The following is a 25,799-nucleotide window of genomic DNA, read 5'->3' as shown; positions in this document are numbered from 1 at the left end:
CAACACCAGAAACGTCTACACATGATTTATTTATGGAAGAGTAGGCCTACAGTATACATTTATAGCAGAGACTGGTAGGTGGTGCTGACAAGGACATAGCCAGTCAATAGAATTTATTAAATAAAAAACAACTTATGCAAATTCAGCTCTAAATAGCTCAGCCTACCCAATAGTCTAGGCTAATCTATGGATTTAATTAAACTGCCAAGTTTTGCACACACGACGTTACAGAAATTCAAAAGGGATGTCTATTCAAATATGCACAAATCAGACCAGGTTTGGCTTAACATGTATTTAGAAGTTTCGATCAATACAAACCTTAATACATTTGTAGCTCATCATACATTTCTTAGAATTACCAAAAAAAGTAAACATGAGAGGAATTGTGAAAACGAGCCATGTCAATGCTGCTGAATGCTCTGCAGAGATGGAATAATTCCTGATATATGCCTATCAAACTTGTGTCCTTTAATAACTGTATTAAGATGGCATCTATTACCCTGACTCAACAAAGGTTTCTTCAAGATAATAGTGGTTACAACTATATTGTTAAATGGCTACAACAATATGACAGAATTTCTTATTCATACACACATTTTTCATTGATTGTTACCATGATAGTTCTCGCACTACACAAATATCACAATATGCTAGATGTACTTAGACATAGACAATGTATAGGCTTTATAAGTGTAAAACTGTAAGTAAATGTAGCCTACCACACTTTGTGTTCTGTTGTGCAAGCAAAAGGAGGCTAGGATTGTCTCATTGAATATAAACTGAGACAAATGAAAAGCATCTAATTTATCCTCCATTGGCAGAGTGGTTAAACTGCAACCTTAACTAAACCAATAACCCTGAGTCGCCAATATAGACTTTTCTGTATGTCAGAGGGAGGTAGAAATCTTGACCTCTGTAGATAAAGAAGTCAAATAACCATACATTCCTCAATCGAGTCATTGTGGACTTTGGAAATTGTAAATGTGTAAAAGCTATCTCACTATTACCCAAACAACCATGATATACTTCTCATCACCCCCACCCATATGGGGTATATCGCGCAAGAAATATCAAAACACTTCAATACTCAACAATACAAACAGTTGATTGTTTAGTGGTCAAACACTTGAAATCTGTCATGACCAGCAATGGGCAGTACATTCAAATAGGTGCTAAGGCAAGTCTGTAACCCTATGGTGAAATTAAGTAGGGTTGCATATTCAGCTTGTTTTGACCTTTGTAGGGGTCTCCCTCAAACTGACCCCTGGCAATATTTATGCAAGTTGCTTTTGTCTTATTGAATGAGATTAATTAAATAAAATCCAAATATAATTTAACTAATTTCATTGAATTGTAAAGGAAATAATTTATTTTTGTGACAGCATTAACAATTAATATTGCCTGGTGGCCATGTTTTATCCCTTTCCAGTCCTGCTCTGTGGCACACCCAAATAACTGTTGATAAAATATATAAAAATCCAACCATAGCAGTCCAATACATTTAGATTTTACACTTATGTAAACATACAGCATGTTTTTTTTTAACAAATATTAAATCTATGGCAAACCAGCACTATTAACCAGGAAACAAATGTGAGGCTACTTCTCCCTATCATCTCTAAATCCACATTGTATACTTTGGTGAGATGTGTCCTATGATCCCCGTATTTCATCTGATCTACAGCTTCTGTCTCTGTAATGCTCTGCTACATCATACACACTATCCATACATTTCTTTTGAATGTAGTTGATGAAACCATCTGTGAAGACTCCAGAGAGGCACACTATATTAACTTACTTACCCCTCCCCATTTGTCATCTATAGATAAAAGATAAATATAATCTTTAGTCAATAAATAGATTCATGTTCAACTAAATGTAATTGGAAAATGGTTGAGATACAATTAAAGAAATGTTCCATACAGCCTTGACCGTGACACAATGAAACAACTGGCAACTGACAAAAAAAAGTTGAAGAAGAAAAGGATAAACACACTGATAAAGTGTTAATATCTGGCTTCAGAAAGTAAAAGTTCTACCATGTATTGGTTCTACCTATTCACTTAAAGGTACACTATGCAAGATTTTTACCTTTACGAGGCCAATTTGATGGTAAATGAACTTGTAATAGGCGAATCGTTCACCTAGCATAGCTATACAGCATAGACGTAGCGAGTCGCTACCGAGAAAACCAGCCATGCAACTTCAAGACTGGCAGCCAGACAAATCTCGCGAGAATCGTGAAACATTACCTTGACAGTAGATCATTTTCATTGTGTACAGGGGGATAAGACACGAGAAATCTGATATTTACAACAGCAGAGTAAAATATAAATATATCGCTCTAGAGGGAGCTTTACAGCCGCCAAAAATACCTAAACCTGCATAGTGTACCTTTAACACAGGGAATTTCACTAATTTAGCTGATCTACCTGATTTAATAAATAGTAGGAGCAAATATCTGGCAGGACTTTTGCTTTATATATTCAGCCCCTACATAAGTGAATGATGGCCCTCTGAGCGGATCTTCACAGGCTTCCTTCTCCCGTCCTGCATTTGCGGGCCTGGACCATCTGTGCTGAGGCTTTCTTGCAGTCACTGGCCAAGCCGAGCAAGCACATCAGGTCTATGAAGCAGGTGGTGGGGTTGAAACGTAGTCCGAACTCACTGGCGGAGTAGTCGAAGGGGAAGGTGTGGTGGAAGTTATGGAAACCCTCTCCTGAAATTTCCCCAAAAGAAGTTGCCCAAGAAATCATGGTCAAATAAAGAGTTTACATGAAACACAAACATGACTATTTTGGGTATACAAAATCTACTGTGCAGTAGCTGAGCCATTTTGCACTCTTCTTGTATGCAATATTCAATGCCATTCAATCAATTGAAGTTCAGTACATGATACAGCTGTAAAAACTATAAGCCCTCATTTAGAACATTGTAAATATCAACTCACCAATGGCTCCAAACGTGACAAAGCCATTTTCGCGGGGGTTTATATTTACATCATATGGCCGGTTTCCGTACATGTGTGCGGCGCTGTTTACTAGCCAGGTGATGTTGAGGGAGACTGTGTAGCGCAGAATGCCAGCCAGGAAGTAAGAGTTCCACAGGCTCTCTCCCCAGAGGTACCACGGCACCAGAGTGGGCACCAAGAAACACATCACAAGGACCGACATTAAATAGTATCTGGGAAAAAATAAAAACATGTATGTAATGAATGAATTTTCGCAAGAATCAAATACAATTTAAACAGCGATTTACTGTCTGTGACCATAATTATAATGACCTGTTACATAGTTTATTACACTTGAGACTGGGAATATGAACAGTAAAGGTGTAACTGCAGAAGAAAGTCGCAGTTGACAAATTATGAAACATTAAAAGTGAAATCATCTCTCAATCACTCCTTTATCTCTGCCCTAGCATAATATGATGAATAGAATTTTTTTTTTTAAATGCAGTCATTGGTTGTTACTGAGGGATTGGTTAATGTTCAAGGACCAGCCATGTGGGCGTGAAGAATTCTTCTCAGGTTTCCTTTATAGCCTTCCGGAATGTTACAATAGCCCTGTTTATTCAGTGGGCCAAACCTGTTATGTTTCAATCATATCTGCACTCTGATTTCAAGCTAATGTTATCACGTTCCTTACAACCCTCTTTGTTAGAGAGGGGGTACAAAGTCAGGAAGTATCAACACTATCCATCTACAGTCTCAGCAGAGGGGCTCTCTAAGTATTACAGCTGGCAGGTATTCCTCCAGTGAGATCTGTTATTGTTCTCTTAGTCATAATCATAAACTCCTACTACTTTGAGGCGTTGTTCTCTTTACAGGTTAGTCTAACTGTTAATGCTCTGTCCAGTCATGTTCCTTTAATGAGTCATTCAAAAATTATGCTCTCTTCACGTGCACATTCCTGCCATTGGGATCCCATTGACTCTGACTACCGCATAGATTTGCTTTTTCAGATTTGCTTTTTCTTCATTGCATGAAGCTAAAAAGCAATGTACACTTGAGAGTTTATAAATACAACATATCTGTACCACTTCCAATAGAGGACACCTCCTCTCTTAACATTTCCAACAACCTAACACACCCAACAACACACACTTACCATGCACTCATCTCTCTTCCCTCCTCTACCTTCTTCTTTTTCTACCACTTTCTCCTCCTACCACACTTTGACTACTTGTCGGCACTCGTTTCCTCTCGTAACAGTATTGACAGATGTAGTAGTAATTCCTAGATAAGGTACTCTGCACTGTTGCTTGAATGTTATTCTCTTTCTGTAAGTCAGATTGGATAAAAGCATCTGTTGAAAATGAATAAATGTACTGTAAAATGTAATATTGACAAAGCCTCAAATACATATTTCATCCCAACAGCCCACCTCCTCTGAAACATCACCACAGGGTCTGCCAAAAGGTCACTGACGTCCAGCCTCCGGCCTTTTTCGATGACGTCTTTGTGCTTCCTGACGAACAACCAGCCAACGTGAGCGAAAAAGAACCCCCGTTTGGCATTGTGGGGATCAGCATCTGTCTCTGAGTACTTGTGATGCACCCTGTGATCCCGCGACCATTCAAAAATGTCATTCTGTTCACAACAGTGAGAGAAACATTATTTGTCACTGACCGTTCTGCTGTCTCTGGAAATACCACTTACAGAAAGTGAACACAGAGAATGTCAGTCACCACCACATATCAAACAGACAGTTGAAACATAATCAAACAGTTTCCCGTACATGGAAAAAGCCCTCGTCCTTGACTAAAAAAATTACTTCATTGGAGATTTCAAATGAGAGAGCTTTTAGTTTAGGACTAGGCCTAATCCATGCACAGGAAAGTGACTCAAAGTGTGAACACCTAAATGAATGAAACAGAGAGTAAAAAATGAAGCAGAAATGCATCACCTGGAAGGCCATGGAGTTTATAGCAGCCAAGAAGACCCTGAGGGGCAGCTTTGCCTTGTAGGACCTGTGACTCCATAACCGATGAGCCCCAGCAGTCACTCCCAAGGCCGTGAGAAAGAAGCATACATAGGCTACAAAGAAAAACAAGAGGGCAGAGTATAAGGGTCAGTCCGACACTGCTAGACCATACACTATATGAGCTGTTCTCATAATCTGAAAACTATCAATTGACACAACTGGGCTAACAAGAATTTTCATTGGCAAAGATTTGAGAAGTAACTTGTGTGTGCTAAATGTGTGTAGAAGTCTGTTTGGGCTGAAGTGTTTTGAAGTATAATTAAATCACATATTATCCGGCCAAGCAGGGCTCCAGATGGCCAATCTGCTACTAGGCAATGAATCAGTCCTGATGAAGGATATCAACAGACAGACAATACATCAAACCACTAGGAGGGTGGGGGTGGCATTCAATTGATTAATTCAATAATTCAATTGAATTATTGCCCAAGCTGACTTAAGGTCTAAATGAATAAATGTAAATATTGTTAGCTACATGCCACAAGGGTATTAAGAATTCAAGATTCTTCAGGATTTAAGCACTTACCGCCATTCACATGGGTATAAAATGATGTATAAAATCATGAGTGGACAACACAGGTATACTTTCACTACTTGATTGTCCAGAAGCCTGACTATGATCCAGACCCTTGTTTCCATAGAAACAAAACTCCCCATTTTTTAGTGAATTTCCTTGTTATTGCACCTGATGTTTCTGACGTTCCTGACACTAACCATGCTACATGTCACATTCAGCCTCTAGTCTTAATAGTCCACAGGGGTCTAAGGATTCATTGGACTATGTGTTGTCTGGCCATTGAAGTGAATTTATGAGAAAAGCCTATTGTGATTATTGCAATTGTGGAACATTACTTTTTCTTTAGATCCTGTATGCATGATGTAGCCTATGCTTAAGTCTACTTTAATTGCTACATCTTGCAAGTTTTACAAGTTTGATGGCATGGGGGGAAAAACATTCCTAGTGTTCCTGTGCATCTAATACCTCAAATGTATATACCTTTAAAATGACAATGACCAATAAACAGGAATATTAATCACTCTTTTGTTGACATCTTTCCATCACAATTAGGCTGCACCGTTTTAGGGAACAAAGGTCTCACATGCGTTGTTATACAATGTACCTCTAGTGAGCATGCATCCAGTGCCATAATAGCTGTTTTGCATCAGTAACATCCTTTATAAGTAGTATAGATCACAAATAAATATCAATCCAGAATTATTCAATAAATACTAACATTCACATTTTTACCCATATTTTCCCTGTAACAATTCTAATTTGGATTAAAACACCACACAGAAAAGGTAGCCCTCACGCAAGCATCTCGGTGGAGAGTTTGGAAGTTACACAAGCAACCGTCGTAGTTACGGAAGGAGAATCTTTTTCGCTCCGACTTACACCAAATCCAGGTGAGAGGTCGTGCTGTTGGTATCAAGAAGATGGCATATATGGACGCAGCATGAAGAAGAGCCATAAGAATAACATTTCTCCAGACAATCCCTTGCAAGTGGATTCCCTTGTCATGCGTTGACTTGGGTGCTGGTTCCTTGTAATTTTCCCTGTCGGCGCTCCGTACATCCTTATTCTCTCCCCGCACAGCGCAGCTGAGTAAAATAGCCACCATCTTCTCTCTCAAGCTTTACTAATACTAGCCGAATATCTGTGGAGCGCAACTTGAACGGTTTTCTAATGATAAAGACGACGAAACTGTATGAACTACATTACTACATTAACTGGCTGTAAACAGCATCTAACAAAACCGACCTGAATTAGAGCAGGACCTGCAGTAGAGTAACCAGCCACAGGGATCAGTCAAGAGATGCTGCTGCCTAGAAAGCCCGCTGAAGTGATGTCACGAAGATATCAGTCACTGATAATCAGCGGCTTTATCAAGATATTTCGAACCAGGTTATTTCATGAATTACCATTCAAAACAATACTATGTATTTATGTTTGAAATAGTTTAATATATTTGTTATATATACACATATATATGTCATATATTTGTTATTATATTTAAATCCTCACTTTGGCTTTACCTACTTCTATACAGATTTTCTCAGAACTATATATATTTGTAATAAAATCCTTCAGGCTATAGGCTACATACATTTGAGGACAAACACAATGACATTCTATAGGGGTACAAAATGTCATCAGAAGAACTGTTTTTACACTACCAGTCAAAAGTTTGGAGAAACTTAAAATTTTCCATTCCACTCCATTATAGACAGAATACCAGCTGAGATCATTTGCACTGTTTTATAATCAGGGCAGCAGTTTTCAGATTACATTATGTGCTTACATAATTGCAAAAGGGTTCTCGACTGTTGTAGAAATAAATGGCTGATCTTTAATGCAATATCTACATTGCCCATTATCAGCAACCATTCATCCAATGTTGCAAAGGCACATTCTGTTTACTAATCTGATATCATTTTAAAAGGCTAACTGAGAAAACATTGGAGAACCCTTTTGTAAATGTAACTGCAGTGTTGTTGGGAAGTGTACAGTAAATGTAAATTATGCACACCACTTCCTGGTTCATTGGGCCATAATCCTCCGCTTCCTCTTGCGTGGGTGAACCTCCAGGAAAAAGGGCTTTGGCGCCTGGATCCCCCCAAAGACAGGTGTGAGGTCTGGTTTGCTGCTGTTCCTTGGCCAGACGAAGTGGAAGTGATGAAGCAAGGTGACAAGAATCAAGAAGAGCTCCATGCGAGCCAGGGCTTCACCCAGACACACACGAGGTCCTACACAGATAGCATCAGACACACAGGTCACACCACATGCCATACAGTTTTTAGTGTAGTGCTTTGACGACAAAGAGGAGGGAAAACTATTGTAAGTGAAATATATGATTTGCATATCCACTGATCAGCAATCAGATTTTACATTCCATAACCTTATCTTCATGGATCTACTTCTAGTTTTGACGTAGTCTCAGCCTTGTATGCACCACCCATATAGTGGCACTGAGCATGTGATACATGCAACACGTGGGCCTAAATCAACTTCTTTATAATTGTCTGTATTTGTGGGTAGAGAAACCATCATGAATGTGGAGGGGGGTGGGTCTGGGACATCAGATACCACTGTTGAGCCTGCTGGAGGTATCTTGGGCCTAATTCAATGAAACACCAATGAAGGAAGGTGCCTGCTTGATGAGCCCAGTGAAATGTTCTCGATGGCTGTTCTGTTGGTGATGCTTTTTTGCCCTTTTTTGGTGTGTTTTTTTTATGGTAAATAGGCTTGGTTGTTGATTTGCAACAGTGAGAAATCCCCTACTTGTAGCACTAGAAATCTCAGGAAATCTCCTGTGTACATCTGAAATAATAAACAAATTTGTACCTGCAGAGAATGCCAGGAAAGCTTCAGGCTTCACAAACTCCCCTCTGTTGTTCAGGAAGTGGGCGGGATAAAATTCAAATGGACGTTCCCATTGGCTCTCATCATATAGGACAGAGGTCAGGTTTGTGATGACAAGGGTGTCCTGAGAACATCAAGGAGATGCTGTAGATTTGAGAAATGCAGTAGACCAGGGAAAGTGACAAGGTAGACAACGTGAAAGTATACTGGTGTAAGATCTCCCTGATTTTCACCTGTGTGTTGTTGTCGTCTCAACTATGGCATTTTCTCCCAGTACCACTAAGCACACACCCTTGGGGTTGGGAGCTAATCACCAAGGCACCAAACTGAAAGAAGCTGCCAGGCTGATATAATATGAGCTAGCTATGGACCAGAGTGGGGTCACACCTCACACCTAAGGGAACTATCTAGAATAGCGTGCCTGGTAAATGTCTACGAGTGTGAGTCTGGAGAGGAGCCTCCAGGCACGAAACTGGCTTCACTTACGATTAAATCATTTAGTGGGTGCTACAGTGCATGGCATGCAGTTCATTGCACACTCGCATGGTTAATCTAATCTAAACCCTAAACTCTTCAAGAAATTTGTTTTGTACTTTTCACCTGTCGCACGTGAATAAACTCTCACATGTTCAGACTGTCACTCTGTACTTTTCACTTAATAGATCTTATTGTCATCACACGTTTAGCCTTAATTGTAACCTGTGAGACATCACGTTAACTGCTGTTCCCTGGAATCTGCACCCCCCGAGGCAAAGAAATCACAGGTGTGGTGACGTCAATCTAACCATCCCCTCACCTATGAGGAGCAACTCACCTGAGGGATGTGGTAGCCCATGAGTGACGTGCTCCTGGTGGCGGCATGGAAGACCCCCAGAGGGGCGATGTTCGCCAGGCGCTGGATCTCGTGGATGGTTGCCATAACAAAGGGCATCTGATGACGATCATTGTAGGACACATCAGGCCTCTCTCCAAGGACTGAGTCGATCTCCTGTTGGCAAAGCACTGGGGACACAGGGTGAGTGTATGGGGGTGTTCCTATGCCCTTCAGTTTCCTCTAACAGGTAATGTCATCTATTTTTCCAATATGAGCGCTCCCAGAGAACAAAATGTTATGATATGAAGCACATTACTCAAATTGAGTCAGACTCACTTTAGTGCACTTTTATATTCACATTCTGTATTTGTTCAGCAGATGCTCTTATCTGAACAGACTTAACAGTAGAGGTTTTGTTGACGTGTATTTTTCTTTGCAATCATACATTGTTTTCCACCAAAACAGCTGTGCTTAGCCCTACTTCTGTTGACCTAGGGTAAGTAGTAACCCACCTTGAGCATCGCGATAAGTGGTCAGATAGAGAAAGGCAGTGAGGAGAGTGTTGGAGCTTGTGTCGGTTCCAGCAAAGTGAAGATCCAGCAGCAGCATGACCAGGCGCTCTTCGTCCAGACAAGACCCCATTGTACCTCTCTGCAAAGACCAGAGGCATTAGTGGAGCAGGAAGGGAATGGGAATAGGCCCCGTTTACACATGGTTTTAAAATGCACCTTGGGTGACCAGATCCCAAGTGGACAGCCGGGACACGTCACCGTTTACACCTGTCTATCAAGCATCTCCAAGGTGTAAAGCCAAAGATGCTGCTGATCACTTATGTTCACATTTCGTTACTGCCTACATGAATTTACTGCCTTCATCACTTGTCAAGGACGCATCAGGAGACATTAGGATTGATATTACAAAAAATATATTGCCAAATGCATCTCAAACAACGTCAGTGAGTGGTTTGAGCGATGAGATGGTGCCTTGGTGGATGAAGATTGTGGCATTTACCGTTGTTCACTTGTGATCCAATGGCACGTGACCAAACACAAGGTCATTGATATAGACAGCAAGAGATGAAATGCAATCCATAGGCAAGACAGTCTCCAGAGGAAGCAGTTAAATCAGTTAAATAATGTTTGTATGATGGCTGTAGAGTGAATTCCACTCGAGGCAAAAGTGGGACAAGGGGATTGGCAAGTAGAAAGTTTTTCACAAATGAGCACAATAGCTCATAACTCCAAGTAGACATGTTCAATGACATTGGCTAGTAGTACTGCTTTCTAGAACCAGTACTACTGATTTTTTTCAGCAGCACCTAACAATATCTTCTGCATGATATTCTAGTAATAGATATTAAGTACTGTATATGGTAAAAAGGGTGAGAAGAGAAGAAAAGCTAGACGCTAGACCTTCTCCATCTCATCAAGGTAACAGTCTATGACATCTCGTGGTTCTCCTGGGACCCTGGTCTGCTTGTGTTCAGCCACAATGCCTCTTGTGTGTTTCTTCAGGGCATCGTAGTTCTTAAACACCTTCTGGAAGGGCAGGGGCAGACTTCTCAGCATTGGCAGAGTGTCATAGATCTAAAAAACAAAACAGAGCCTTCTCAGACATTCAGGACTTTGGGTCTATCTACAGAATAATTCATCATTTGTATACAATTTACTCAAGTTACTTAATGCATCACAACTGATAAATAATAATAAAAGAGAGATATTTACCACGGCCCAAGCGCTGTTGGCAACTTCTGCATTTTCTTTGAAGCTATTGACAATGAAGGACAAGACTTTGTCTTCGTACTCGTAGCGGGTGCCAAACAGGACTGAACAGATGATGTTGGATGCAGCGCTGTGGATCAGCACCTGGGGATTTATAGGTGTATCTGTGTGGAAAACACCATACAATACATGAGGCAGACTGTAAGGTAACTCATGACCCCCAATATTATGTTCTTTATATTTGTGCAAGAATCCAACTGTGTTATTTATTCATTAATTGTAACACACACACACAGGGGCGATGTCTTTAAAACAAGCACATATAGGGGGGTGATATTTAAATTAGGCTACGCTTGTTTCCACCAGCTGTCAACACCTGGCACATGTATCAACACACGTTTATTCTGGCTGGAATTGGAGTGATACAAAAGTTTCAAGAATCACATATGAGCCCCGTCGTAAGATGATTTCTGCGCAAGTAAGTGAGGCCTAGTCCACAGGTACCAAACCGATCTTTTTTTCCTCCGTCTTCCCTGGAACCGTATCAAGAATATTTGCGTCCAAACAAGGATACAAGGATACAAGGAAGTTTGGGGGGTAAAAGTGCAGTAGAAGAGGGGTTTAGTAGATTAAGTGGCAAGGGCTGCATAAGAAAGGTGAGGGAGGATTGGAATTGGGGGGGATCCATCTCAAGTTCAACACGTTACTTCATACCCCAGGCCTATAGGTGGCACTGTTTCTTTACAGAAATTGACCAAAACTTGCACTTTACAAACAGACAGAATAGGCTAAGACGAAATGGCTAGTGCAAGGAAACCAGAATTGTTTGTGTGGACTGATGGTGAACTGTCAACTGTAGTCAACTGTAAAACTATCAAAACTTTATTTTACGGTTTGTGAAGGGTGCAGTCCCGTCCTTTATTAGGCTAACGCAGGTAGGCCTACTAATCACCTTTACTTTCTTTGGTTGTAGGATAGTCCGTGATTCACATTAGTTTTGGCTATCACCGCAATAGGCTACTAAACGCAAGGCTTACCCAAGTTCTAGGCCAGGGGTCTCCAACCTTTTTGGGAATGAGGGCTACCTGAAGACCCGAAATCATATGGAGGGCTACTCATTTGAAACAATCATACCCTCACCCCTTTTTTGCAAGGGTAGTCCTCCTAAATAATAGGCCTATGTGATTTTTACTTTTAAATTATCAATATGGTGTAGGCCTATAAGTCTTTATATATTAAGCAACTGTATTTTCAACTTTAATATCAATAGCCTATGCAACACTACCAACATTTTTGTTCAGTTTGTTAATTTCAAAGTTTGCATGGGGAATCTAATCCAATTTTTTTTAACAAAAAACAATATTTTTGTGCAATTAATAATTTGGGTTACAATTTGTACCCAATTTATACCCACCCACCATTATGAATTCAGGGGTTGTTTAAGTCCTGATTTCAGTGGACAATTCGGTTTTAACATTTCAATAGTAATCGCCCATACCACCCTAACATACGAAAACTCCTTTCGTTCCTTCCGTAAAGTTATTGCACACCTGAAATCTCTCCATGATCTGACAAAAAAGGTCATGCACAGTCCTGCTCAGTCATGCATGCCACACAATTTTCGCTATTATACGGCAGTAGCCTACGGAGGAGAAAAGGCCTGTGAGCTAAAGCAATAGTTTTTCAGTCCTTGAACAATCATGCAAGAATCGTATTTGACGAACATGGAATGGCCACAGAACTTTTGCAAAGATATGTTTCCATTGGCTACACCAGACGAGCAAGTTTTTCCCCCTTTACTGTCTATGCATGCGAGCAGCGTGCGCTCCGCTTCCGTTGTTTTTTAAAGATTGAATGGGAAACGGATTTGTAGCCAAAGGCTAAAATGTAACGCAGCTACAATTTGTAAGGTATCACCATTATTAATTTAATGTTACAGATGTATGGCTACATACATTTTTACAATGGTTCTGGTCTAGACTATATATCTATTGAAAACTTAACAATGGAGCGTGTTTTTAGAGCGTGATCTGCAGGCGACCTGTTGGCTATTTTTAAAAGGTGCGCTGGGGGCGCCTCATAGCCATCCTGGTGCCCCAGCTACCTGGTGCCCGCGGGCACCGTGTTGGAGACCACTGTTCTAGGCTATTCTGTCGCCACATGTATATTATTGCTATAAAACCTTCGTTAGTAACAGTCAATACGTTTGCCTGCATCAAATCGCGCATTTGCATTCAGTGTGCTACCATCGGCTTAACGTGAGTTCACTCGACTGTGAATGCGTGTATAGGGGAGAGCCAGGACGATTGAAACAAGGGACGAATGAAACAATCCAGTTTTCTCCGAGTGTAATGATGATAGACCGACGTCCTTCGGTCAAAACATAGAGCATGTTAACCTCCTTCTATCAGCCAAATATCTTCCTGCTATGTCATTTTATCACGGAGTTACTGGCGATAAACAAGTTTTGATGCGCAAAAGTAAACTTCATTATCGGTTACATTTTTTCGATTATCAGTGAGTGTTTTTCATTTTTCAAGGTTTGACTTAATGCTTATTCAGTAGACCATTTAGTGTTCTCCACAATCCCAGACTTTCATATAGCATGCTTGTTTACATGGAAAGCAAAACAAGCTATGGTGACATATAGTGTCGGGACGATTGTGTCGGGACGATTGAAACACATGTTTCAATCGTCCCGATCGATCGACCAGGCTGTAACTCCATGTATTTTAATTAAATGCACAAATAGCTGTGTTTAAACAATCATTTATGGAGGTAAGACATAGAAAAACAGTTTAAGCTAGATGAAAATACATTTGGGCCCACCAGGTAGGGGGTTGAGTTTTCCCATGTTATCCTATGGAGACTGACGGCCGGTGGGTCGTTAAGCCTACTTATTTGGATGTGCATTGGCCTAACCCACGTAAAAACCTGGTGAAACGACATTTTCAACAATATAAACATGATATAAATGGGAAAGCTTACCGTTCTAGCTATAAACATGGCAGAATCATCCACAGGGCATATTTCAAAAACCGCTTCATACACGCTTCATGATGATGGCAGTGAGACATAACAGACATGCACAAAGACGTATAGCCCTGCAACAATCTATCTAAAATAAAACCTTTTGGGAGTACCATTCATGATATGTAGTAAAATTTCGAAGTTGTTGGACGTTTATATGGCTTAAACTGTATGTTTCATTCGTCCCCTTAGTTGTTTCAACTGTCCCGACCAGGAGGGACAAATGAAACATTACGCACGCCCCACTTTTGTTGTAATAATTCCTGAACGGTTTTGTTCAAAGCTGAAAATGCATCTGTATTTGACAGAGGACAGATGTAGGTTACTAGTGATCAAATATTAGCTTTCAGTGTGGTACGATCGCTTTGTAAATTACGTTTAATTAAAAAGTGTTTCAACTGTCCCGGCTCTCCCCTATATGTTGTAAGACATGTAAAATAAATGAATGACACTGGCACTACGCACAAATTAATGTAGCCTAAACTTACACCGCACTTTCCTAATAACTTAAGTTCTCTCGCGTCACTGACAGTAGCTAGAATGCATAAAAAACACGGGAAAAAACAGTGTTCAGTCCACTAAGTCATAAGCTATCGGCGCTGCAGCTTCCAGTTGTGATATTTATCTTACGGAGTGTAATCGTAGGTAATGTCATGTATGAAAACTAGTATTGTTAGGCAATACTATAAGGGCCTGTCCACACGGAGACGCGTTTTAGGTTAAACGCAGAGGTTTTGCTTCGTCTTGGCCGAGCGTCCAAACGAATCAAACGCACTGCCCGAAACCGCACTTTTCTGAAATCTGGTCCCAGAGTGGAAAAATCTGAAACCGTAGCCCGTTTGAATTTGTTTATTGCCTTACAATACTAGTTTTCATACATGACATTGCCTATTACACTCCGTAAGATAAATATCACAACTGGTGCTGCGCAGCGCCGATAGCTTATGACTTGGTGGACTGAACACTGTTTTTCCCGGTGTTTTTTATGCATTCTAGCTACTGTCAGTGATGCGAGAGAACTTCAGTTATTAGGAAAGTGCGGTGTAAGTTTAGGATACATTAATTTGTGCGTAGTGCCCAGGGGCGGACTGGGACCAAAAATCTGCCCTGGCATATTTGGCCCAAGCGGCCCTCAAATCGGTCGGGCACACCTAATTAAATACAAAATATTTGCATTACCCTCCTTAACTATGCATATGTTCAACTGTCATGGAGAACTGAAAATGATGTAGGCCTCATTGGCTATCACTCTGACCGATCAGAGGTAGCCATGGAGCACATGATCTCCATATTCAAGTAGGCCAACAAGCAATTATCAAAGAAGAGTTTCTGCTTGAATTCAATTCATTCCAAATCATTCCAAATTATTCAATAGGCTACAATTGACAGCAGCACCAAACATTACTGAAGCCTATGTGTAAAGAGTTAAATTACCCAGATTGTCTTAGACATTAATGTAATTTATACCAGTTATCACTGTAGGACAACTGAAACAACACGAAATAAACAGGGCTGTTGCTGGAAATATTTCATTCCTGTAGGCTATACTACATTGCTGGTACATTTTGGAACATTATAGCTACATTAACTAATTATCTTTAATGTCTTCCAGTAGCCTGTCGTATAGGTTAGGCCTACTGTATTTGGCTTGTGCATGAATATGACTTGATGTTTTGTAGCCTACATTTCCGTCAGTCTACAGTCTTTTAGCCCATCTTTATCATGATAACCCTTCCAAGATAGAATCCTTTCGACGCTCTACTTTGAGAGACCAACCACCACTCATGCCATCGATGTTGAATTTTGGGCGTCTGACGGAAACTGATCAATCTGACCAACAATTAACATCGATTTGACACTCTTTTGCTTTCCGGGTTGGCAAATCATTCATTTAGAACATTTAAGTTGCGCTATTTGTTATTATAATCACAGCACGGCCTTACGTTATCATTAGGCTACCTTATCGCAATTAATAGCCTAAGTCATCATAATCATCATCGTCAGCATGGCATGTCACACATAGCCTACCTGCTCCACCACTGAGTTCTTATCATGTAGCCTCAACTAGGCTCCACCACCTGCTCACTGTCCCTTGCTCTGTAGCCTATGCTTGCTTACAACCTCGTTCAAACTCGACTTCAACATGTTGCTGATATGCTAGCCTACTTGCAATATTGTATTTTTGAAGCTTCTACAGTGTTACTTTTGCACTATTGTCACTACGCACCCGCCGCAATTTCGTGTAGGCAACTTTAATTAACTTTTGACGCGCTCACAAAATCCTGGCTCTGAGCCAAAATGCGAGGGGTGGGCCTGACGTGAGCTGTTATAGGATTAGTCGAGTGTCAATATGGAAATGTAACCAATGGGCCGCTGGTTGTCCTTCCTTTGGGCCGATCCTTGGCCAAAATGATTAAATTATATATAGCCTATTCTATCGGCCCACCGGGAAAATGCCCGGTATGCCAGATGGCCAGTCCGCCCATGGTAGTGCCAGTGTCATTCATTTATTTTACATGTCTTACAACATACATGCATTCACAGTCGAGTGAAATCAGATATAAGCATAGGCCTACAAAGACGCGTAGAACTCACGTTAAGCCGATGGTAGCACACTGAATGCAAATGCGCGATTTGATATAGGCAAACGTATTGACTGTTACTAACGAAGGTTTTATAGCAATATTATAAATGTGGCGACAGAATAGCCCTGAACTTGGGTAAGCCTTGCGTTTAGTAGCCTAATTGCGGTGATAGCCAAAACTAATGTGAATCATGGACTATCCTAAAACCAAAGAAAGTAAAGGTGATTAGTAGGCCTACCTGCGTTAGCCAAATAAAGGACGGAACTGCACCCTTCACAAACCGTAAAATAAAGTTTATTAGTTTTACAGTTGACAGTTCACCATGAGTCCACACAAACAATTCTGGTTTCCTTGCACTAGCCATTTCGTCATAGCCTATTCTGTCTGTTTGAAAAGCACAAACTTTGGTCAATTTCTGTAAAGAAACAGTGCCACCTATAGGCCTGGGGTATGAAGTAACGTGTTGAGTCGTGTTGAGATGGATCCGTTTGGACGCAAATATTCTTGATACGGTTCCAGGGAAGACGGAGGAAAAAAAGATCGGTTTGGTACGTGTGGACTAGGCCTAAGTGCCTAAGTCCAGGGCAGCTGAGGTGTGGCGATGACATCATCGATACGCAAGCAGGATGTGCGGTTTCGCTGTCTAAACGAATTCAAACGGGCTACGGTTTCAAATTTTTCCACTCTGGGACCAGGTTTCAGAAAAGTGCGGTTTCGGGCAGTGCGTTTACAGGATTCGTTTGGACGCTCGGCCAAGACGAAGCAAAACCTCTGCGTTTAACCTAAAAAGCGTCTCCGTGTGGACAGTAAGATGGATGTCTTGCCTTTGTTCTTCTCTAAATGTGAGCAGATGAAAGCAGTCTCCTCCAGGATCCTCTGCTCCATGGTGACCTTGCCGAGCCCAAAGTTCCGCATAGTGCTCAGAACAAACCTCCGGTGCTCCCGCCACTCCACCCCATAATCTGCCATAATCAGCCCTTGAGGAATGTGTGTGTGTGTGTGTGTGAGTGTGTGTGTGAGAGAGAGAGAGAGATTATTAAAACATACATGAGAGAGAAAAAACATGATAACAAATAAATGTTTGCAACGCATGAGAAATTTAGTACTGTAAATCCACAAGAACCTTATTCAATTTCCATTATCCATTACTGACCAATCAATTGTCTTAAAAACGAAGTTATCTCATGTGTAGGATTCTGTCATATATCTTACAGGTGGAGCTCCGCCTCTACTAACATTTTGGATCTCGAATGCGCTTTAACAGTGCTGTGCGTGCAAATATCCCACTATGGACGTGCATACCATACAACAACTGATGACAATTGATTTATTTGATGTTAAAGGTTAGACACAAAAAATGACCGCAGTATAGATTAAGCTATCGCTCATGAATGCGGAAGTAATTGTTTTTAAATAGAGGCGGTCTTGTGCGTCTCCACATTACACGATTGGCCAAAGTCATCCCAACACCGAGAACGCGCACAGATCTGAGCTGAAAGCCTAGTTTGACAAATATATCACATAACTGCAATCGTAGTATCACTTAACGTATACCCCTGAGTCAAGACTTTGTCAAGCCTTGATATGTCTACATAGCCTAGATATGTCTAACGTGCTTCGTAGTATACCCCACAGAACATGTTACCAGCTTCAACATTCTGGAACACAACACATCCACATGTGGTACTATAAATACCACATGGTCTTCCTGTGTTGTGGAAAAAACATCTTTGTGCCCAGTGAGTGCTGGCTTTGTGAAATTAGAGCCATACAAAGGCTTTTCCATTAAAAAGTCCTGTTGCAACACTAATCTGATTCTGTGCACGAAAATAACACCATGTTATTTAACTACATTCATTACGAACAGCCAGCTAAACTATAGACCAAAGTGAACCATTTCAACCATATTCTCTGGCCTGAAAATCTTGGAAGGAACCTAGATTTTTAGACCTCAGACAATTATTTAGATTTCTCTTCACCTTTGGAGTCTGTGACATGGTTGATCATAAGTCCCTGTGGCCTTCCTGCAAAGTCTGTGGCCCGCATCATCAGTGCCTCCCTGACCGCCTGCAGCCCATGCAGCATCACTGCTGGCCTCTTGCCCAGGAAGAGGCTGTACACATTACCATAGCAACGAGCAATCTGGAGGTAAAAGCACACCAAAGATGAGCTCATTAGCCAGGAATCAGGGCCTCTCTTCACTGTAGTATATGCTTCACAATTAACGGTCATTGTCCATCTCAGAACATTATTTACAACCAGGAATACAGAAAAAGTTGGGACATTGTTTAAAATGCAAATAAAAACAGAATGTGGGGGGCGCAGTGGCGCAACAGGCTACAGTGCCCGTACCATAAATGGGCCCAAGTGCCCACGGGGACCCAGGTTCAAATCTGACCTGCGGTCATGTCCCGATCCCACCCCATCTCTCTCTCTCTCTCTCTCCCAACTTTTCCTATGTTGGGGTTGTAATAAATTGTCTTTCTAATTAATATAATAAAAGGCTTCCAAATCATTGTGTATACCTGTCATCCTCCTTGCCATGAACATTTTAGTCAAAGAGCACTGCCATGTTGTACAGATTGCAGATGTTCTATGTACCTAAAAGGTAGGCTATACCTTTCCCAAGAGCATCATTATATCTATGAGAAAGCGCTCAATCAGGTTCTGTTTAACCACTGTTCCAGTGAACGCACCCCTTGTTAGGGTACATGCTCTGAATTGTTCTCGTGTTTCTGTGGTGGTTTGTGTTACCTTATCTAGATCCGGCATAGGGTTCTTCATGTTGAGCTGGAGAAGGTTCCCGAGTAGGGGTAGTGCAGGGGGCCCGGGAGGGAAGTTGGGGCCCCTCTGAGGGGTCACCAGCAGCAGAAGCAGCACTATCGCAGCTGAGGCCAGTCCCAGGAAAAGCAGCCATCCCGACATGATCTTGTGGTCCAGGGGAGCTCGACACACACACACACAGAAGCCAGGGATTCAGCAGAGCAGAGAGTATCTATCTGGACTATCTATCCAGAGTCCAAGAAAGTCCAAGAGTTCGATCCCACAGACTTGACACTGTTGTGCCCCTGAGCAAGGGACTTAACCCCCAACTGCTCCAGGAAGGGGAACCATCTACAGTAGTTTTCTGTAAATAGCTCTGGATAAGAGCATCAGTTAAATGACTAAATAGTGATATATACCATAGTTACAGTAGCTATAACTAAAGAAATTAAATAAACAGTTAGCGTTTAGCCAGAGTTAGCCAATAATTCCACTCAGCTTTGGTCTGCTCCAACTTAGTTTCTCCACCCCCCCATTAGCACATGTGGGATTAGCTTGCGCAGGGCAAGGGTGGGGTGGGACTGAGCCAGTGGCCTGGGGTGTACAGTACTATGCCCAATGCACCACAGCCAATCAAACTTTCTTTAGAAAATCCCTTTGATGGATCTTGAGATGTGAACTTCATAGTTCCAGAGTCCATGCCAGCCTTAACTCCCTATTAAGCAAAGATTCTAGAACAGAGCAAGATAGATTACTGGCAGGAGAATACCAGAGACGGTTGGTAAAGCGTTAAAAGTTAACTATAGAATCTTTGAGAATACGTTGGATATGTTGAAGTACGTTCTATGACTCTATGGGCGCCATTTTGGTAAGCTCAGGTGTCGTCACAGACGCTGGCTAACGTGGGAATCCTATGGCGCTGATCCTAACATGTTAACAATATTTATTCTGTAAAGCTGTATGTTGAAATTACGTGAAACCCAATAGACCACACCATGTCTAGACCAGTTAAATATATTGTATAAAGACAATATAGAATTATTTCCGAGGGTAAATTAGGCTAGGGCACTGACATCTGTCCATCATCCACCAAAGTTCAATAGGCCAGTGTTGGGGGTAACGTGTTACTGTAATTTCGTTACTTTATTGGGAAACGAAGTAGTCTAAAGGTAACACATTACAATTTAAATTTCAGTAATTCGTTATAGTTACTGAATAACTGTAACGTCCATTCCTGCATTAGGCCTACTCACAATATCTGTCTAGCCTATTGACTTATTGTTTCCATGATTGCTTATTTAAATATTAAAATATGTATTAGTCTAGGCTACATTATTTCATAGAGATGTGCTTAGAGCACCTATTCTCTCCGGAAATCAAAACGGTGGCTTGTGCAAGAACTTCATGCAGACTACAACTGGCGCGGTGTAGCCTACACAACTTTGTTCAAAATTGATGCATTCAAGTTGACTTTGCAAAAGCTAGAATGCCTATTTATCACAACGTTGTCAGTCGCGTTGTCCATCGCAAACTTATTCAAACGACTACGGAATTAACTGTAGCTTAATTTGTGGAGGTCGAAGAGAAAGCACCTGTTTGACATAGGCTACGCGTAGCCACGGGCTGGCCTACTTGTCAGTCTCGCCCGTCCGATTAGAGGGCTTTCCTTCGTATACGCTCATCAAAGACGCGCAAGTCAGCACTGCGCTGAGAGCTCAATAAATCAGTCAAATCGCGGCCACAGCCCCGTTTATTTGTCAGGTGTGATGAAATGCGTTCATATTCCACTTTTTATGTCATAAACGTTGCATGCCTATGGAAAGGTTTTGATTGTCCAATGGTCAAGCTGTGCGGCTTCAATTTGTGTTTTAATTTATGCGACGCACCGATGGTGGGTTCATCAGTTTTGCGCAAGTTTAAAACGTTTAGCCGACTGCGTAATTTGTCATTTTCGTTCTATAAGTTCCAATTTTCATGTCATGAATGTAACATGCCAATGATAAGGCTTTGCAGTTGTACAATATGGTCAATCTATTGTCTCAATTGTGTTTCATGTGACGCGCGCACCGATGCACTTGGGTTCATGCACTTGGCCAGCCTAGAACAGGAACATTTTGGAGAGGGAATGGGAGAATGAACGCACGCAAGAAACACTTTTTAATTAAACGTAGCATAATTTACAAATCCATTTACAAAGACATGTTTTAATTTGGCTCCAGCCTGTATATAGGCTAATGATTTTTGAAAACGAACTTCTGTGGTTAACGTAGCCTACAGGTAGAAAAAAGAACAATGGTGATAATATAACGTTAGCTAAGTTAGTTTGCCTGCTAGCTAGCTTATCAGTAGGCTATACAGTCTCTCAATGGGAATTTATGTGATCTCTTATTCAGTGTAAACTTGGAAAAAGATCAATCAGGCCTTTCACACTGTCAGTTCTTGCAGTTCATTACCGAGTAAAAAAAAAAACAGCTGGCAATGTTAAAAACAGCTGTTCAGGTGGGCTCATAGAATTGGAACTGTATATGAAATGTTGCGCTGAGCTTACCAAAATGGCGCACTGTCGGGCTCAGAGCGTACTTCATGCCTATGACGTAACTATCTTGCTCTGTTCTAGAATCTTTGCTATTAAGGTTTTGCACCTACGTCATAATGTCATGTGACCGTTTGTTTACAACTAGAGTGGTAGGCAAGAATGGTAGGCAAGGCACTGCAGAGAGTGGTAGGCAAGCCTACAACAGTCGGGTTGCATAGGCTAAACATAGTTATAAATAGCTTCAAAATTGAAATTTTGATATCAAATATTGACCGGGATGCCGACCACTTGTGTAGGCACTAACAGTTGGTTTTACAATAAGAAGCAAAAAGGCGACGAACGACCGTTTAGCCTATTATCCTCGTGGTTGTGGAGGATGATCGTTAGCAGCTGTGAAGTCTTTTATTCTCAAGATGGCCTAATGGTGTAGCCTACTGTCTACGAAGACGTAGGCTAAAATGCTACTATCTACAGTCATCCAAAAATGAATTGCCAGAGATAGGCTATGAAGGGAAAAAGTGCAGCATTTTAAACATGGCAAGATGATTTTTACCGGAACAGTTTACTTTGTCTCGTGAAATTCGTGCTTGTGGACTTCAATCACCTATCTTCTGTCCTTCTATTTCAAGTTATCATGAGTGTCATTTGATTATATAATCACAACAGATGCTAATAAATGAAAACAGAATAGGCTTATGTGCTATAGGCTAACGTTATAGGTCAGGCTAACTCCCATATGTCAAAATAAACTGATTTGATCCTAATTGTTTAGCGATCACACACAACAACTTAACACAGCAACCTCAAACACCACTGTTGAACCTAGGCTACTGCTTCAGTCATGTAAGAAATAAGCAGTTTATGAATTATCTTTACCCGTTTAATCAAGTCCACATGACCAAAATAACAACATGAGCTGAGCTAGCATAACAGCCTAATATAGGCGATGCTGCAATGGATAACTAATAAAAAGTTTCATACAATTAATGAACTTTATCACTCACATTCTGAGTTTTTCTGGGTGGTTATATATCCATGCAGATCGTCTTCGAATAAGCCATCGCTGTTATATGATATATGTTACAGGATTCATAACGCCATTAATGTTACATGATGCTGACTGACTCTGGCTATAACAGTAGGCTACCGCTGTTACCTGTCGCTGTTCAGTTGAAGTTAAATGATCAAATATTGTTTGATTTTGTGTCAGCTTTCAGAAGGAAGACATGTTACACTACTTTAATTTCCCACATATTAACCAAGGTTTATACATGATTATTTGATATGATACTTGATTTTGCAATATTTATTCAGCTATGAGGTTAATACATGGGAGGGCCTATACAAATTTATTTTCTTCATTCTTCTCTATGGCTAAAGCATGATCGGATTCTGATTCATTGGTCTATTGGGCACTGCGGTTAATACATGGATTTTTTTCAGTTGCCAGTTACCGTTCTGTGGTTTATAGATAATGTGGCTGATACACAGGAAATTGCTGTATTATTTTGTAGCAAACCATTAACTTTGTATTAAATCTTCAAAAGATAACACATTCCACTGTTTGTTTTAAATGTCTCTTTTCTGGCTGGTCTTCATCAATGTCCACTTAACAGAGTGTTCCATCCAGTATGGGAAATAAGATATAGATTGAAAATGAGAAGCTAAAAAAAAAAAAAGAAAGACAGGGAATCATACAGTTGTGAGCTTGTCATTTATTGTCAAAGAAGTTATCATGGTTACTTGCATTGATAAATCACACAATACAGTAAACTGCTTTTTTTCTAAGGCTCACTAGAGATCAGTGGCTGGGTTAAACATACAGTATATCTTATTGGCAATTAGATATGTTAAGTACATTCTCCTCTACAAGATGTTCATGTACAATATACAAGTTAAAAAATAGAGTTTGCCTGCATTGAGTTCGACATTTCTTTTTCCGTGACCATTTCTTTTTAGGGTAATACATTTCACATTAGGTATTTTGAGTTTATAGTTTTATGTACTAGGTGGTGTTTTTTATTTGAAGACCATTAATTTCCCCCATAGAGAGACAGAGACATGTTGAAAGAGAGCGAGAGAGAGAGAGAGAGAGAGAGAGAGAGAGAGAGAGAGAGAGAGAGAGAGAGAGAGAGCGAGAGAGAGAGAGAGAGAGCGAGAGAGAGAGAGAGAGAGAGAGAGAGAGAGAGAGAGAGAGAGAGAGAGAGAGAGAGAGAGAGAGAGAGAGAGAGAGAGAGAGAGCGAGAAGAGTGAGAAGAGTAAGAGAGAGAAAAGTGTATTATTATTAAACACATGTAGAGATCAATACAAGTGTGTGTAAGAGTTTCTGTACGCAAGAGAAAAGAGCTGACATATCAACAGCTGTATTCCCTTATACACATACACACACACACACACACACACACACAACACAAAAACACCACAACGGCACAAACCATGAACACTTTTGACGAATAAGCACCCATTCTCTCTCTCACCCACTCTCGGTCACACACACACACACACACACACACCCACTACAGTACAATGAACAGACACACTACGGTACACAAGCAGAGCCACTGGACCTAAGGTCACCGCACTATTGTTAAAGGGCAGGTCTTATTAGTTTTGGCCCCAGGGTGCCGTGCATATGCCCTGGTGAGTTTGAGATTTTCGTAGGAGAGCTTCCACAGCATGTGAAACGTCATTCTCAGATGTGCATGTCCGTGTGTGTCTGCCTTTGTTTAGGGTTGGGGGGGGGGCACAACTGGCCTGAGAACTATGAGGAAGTGGGCATACACACACAAAGACACATAAACAAACAAACAAAAAAAAACAACACACCTGGCTCACTAGTCTTGACCTCTATAAGAGCTGTCAGCCCACAGCACAGCAACACAGGATTTGGATAAAAGCCCAAGGACCGGAGGCATGTATTCTAATCAGTCTCTGCCCACACGGACTCTTCTTTTAGGATCACTTTAGAATCAAGACGCAGCAAAAAAGCATAAAACTTATTCCTTGGAGAATATGGAGAACCTCTACAAAGGCATCTGAGCCCTCTCAACTCATAGCAGAGTTCACCACATGACCAGGAAACAATAGGCATGGCTGGATGTTAGTATTAGTGTATGTGTGGGGTGTATGTCACCCATAGGTGTGAGTATGTACACACATACGTGTGTGTGTGTGTGTGTATATATATGTGTGTGTATGTATCTGTTAGGGCAGAGAGGCAGGAGGCTAATGGGTTCATAAGTGAAATGCTGTGGAATCACTCATTAGCTTGGTCATCGAGCACATATGGACAATACATAAACACTTTTAAATTACTGATGTGAAGAAGGTACACTTTTGCAATACTGCAGTTGAAATAACACAGAAAACTGAAAGAGTGCCGAGTTGTAATCTGCTGCGAAACACAAACACACACAGCAAAATCTTTGCTTCCAAGTGACACCCACACCTACACACACACACACACACACACACACACACACACACAAAAATAGAGAATGATAGACCAAGTGTAGAGTAGACCACACAGGGCACATCTAATCATTACAAATAAAAATGAAGTCATCCATCATAGAGTTCTCATTGTGGCCAAGGCTACCAACCAAAACAAATGTATGTGGAACCAAAAACGTATGTGGAAATGCTGGCTGAGCTCAAATGTGCATTCACTTTCCAACAGTGATTCTGGGCTTTAAGTTCATGTGGTGAATCAAATGATAGGCATTTAAGAGAAAACCAAAGTACAAAAGAGAGTTGAATTTTAAAAAAGAAAGAGTAAAACAATAAGGCAGCCAGCTGTAAGGTGGTGGTGGTGGTGTGTGTGTGTGTGTGTGTGTATATGTATGGGGGTCAAGAGAGGGCGAAGACAGAGACTCACAGTGTGGGTCAATGAGTCATAGCAGGGAGGGCCTTATTACAGTCTCTTCCTGATTTAAGTAGTGCATACTATACTCTGGGAGCACAATGGATAGCCAAAAGGCAATATCTAAAAAGCAAAACAA

The 25,799-nt window shown here is 41.0% G+C and overlaps 1 protein-coding gene across 7 annotated transcripts; it reads right to left on the bottom strand.

The window, feature by feature from the left end:
- Nucleotides 1-10: 10 nt before the first annotated feature.
- LOC125304422 (stearoyl-CoA desaturase 5-like) lies at nucleotides 11-21,831 on the bottom strand. 7 transcript variants are annotated; one of them, XM_048258678.1, is made up of 11 exons: nucleotides 21,811-21,831; nucleotides 19,254-19,444; nucleotides 18,479-18,641; nucleotides 17,324-17,476; nucleotides 10,888-11,048; nucleotides 10,576-10,749; nucleotides 9,676-9,814; nucleotides 9,164-9,351; nucleotides 8,332-8,473; nucleotides 7,517-7,733; nucleotides 4,954-5,038 (listed from the first exon to the last, which is right to left on the bottom strand). In XM_048258678.1, the coding sequence occupies exons 2-10, from the start codon at nucleotides 19,422-19,424 to the stop codon at nucleotides 7,528-7,530; spliced, it is 1,497 nt and encodes a 498-aa protein (XP_048114635.1). In that variant the 5' UTR covers nucleotides 19,425-19,444; nucleotides 21,811-21,831; the 3' UTR covers nucleotides 4,954-5,038; nucleotides 7,517-7,527. The 7 variants fall into 7 exon arrangements, with proteins under 7 accessions (XP_048114639.1, XP_048114635.1, XP_048114634.1 ...); XM_048258677.1 differs by lacking the exon at nucleotides 21,811-21,831 and having other exon boundaries at nucleotides 19,254-20,354; XM_048258679.1 differs by lacking the exon at nucleotides 21,811-21,831 and having other exon boundaries at nucleotides 17,324-17,461; nucleotides 19,254-20,354.
- Nucleotides 21,832-25,799: the final 3,968 nt, after the last annotated feature.

This window comes from Alosa alosa, chromosome 12 (genome assembly GCF_017589495.1).
Source record: "Alosa alosa isolate M-15738 ecotype Scorff River chromosome 12, AALO_Geno_1.1, whole genome shotgun sequence".
Lineage (NCBI taxonomy): Eukaryota > Metazoa > Chordata > Actinopteri > Clupeiformes > Clupeidae > Alosa > Alosa alosa.
The sequence above is the reverse complement of the archived record's forward strand: the minus strand, read 5'-3'. Positions and strand labels throughout refer to the sequence as shown.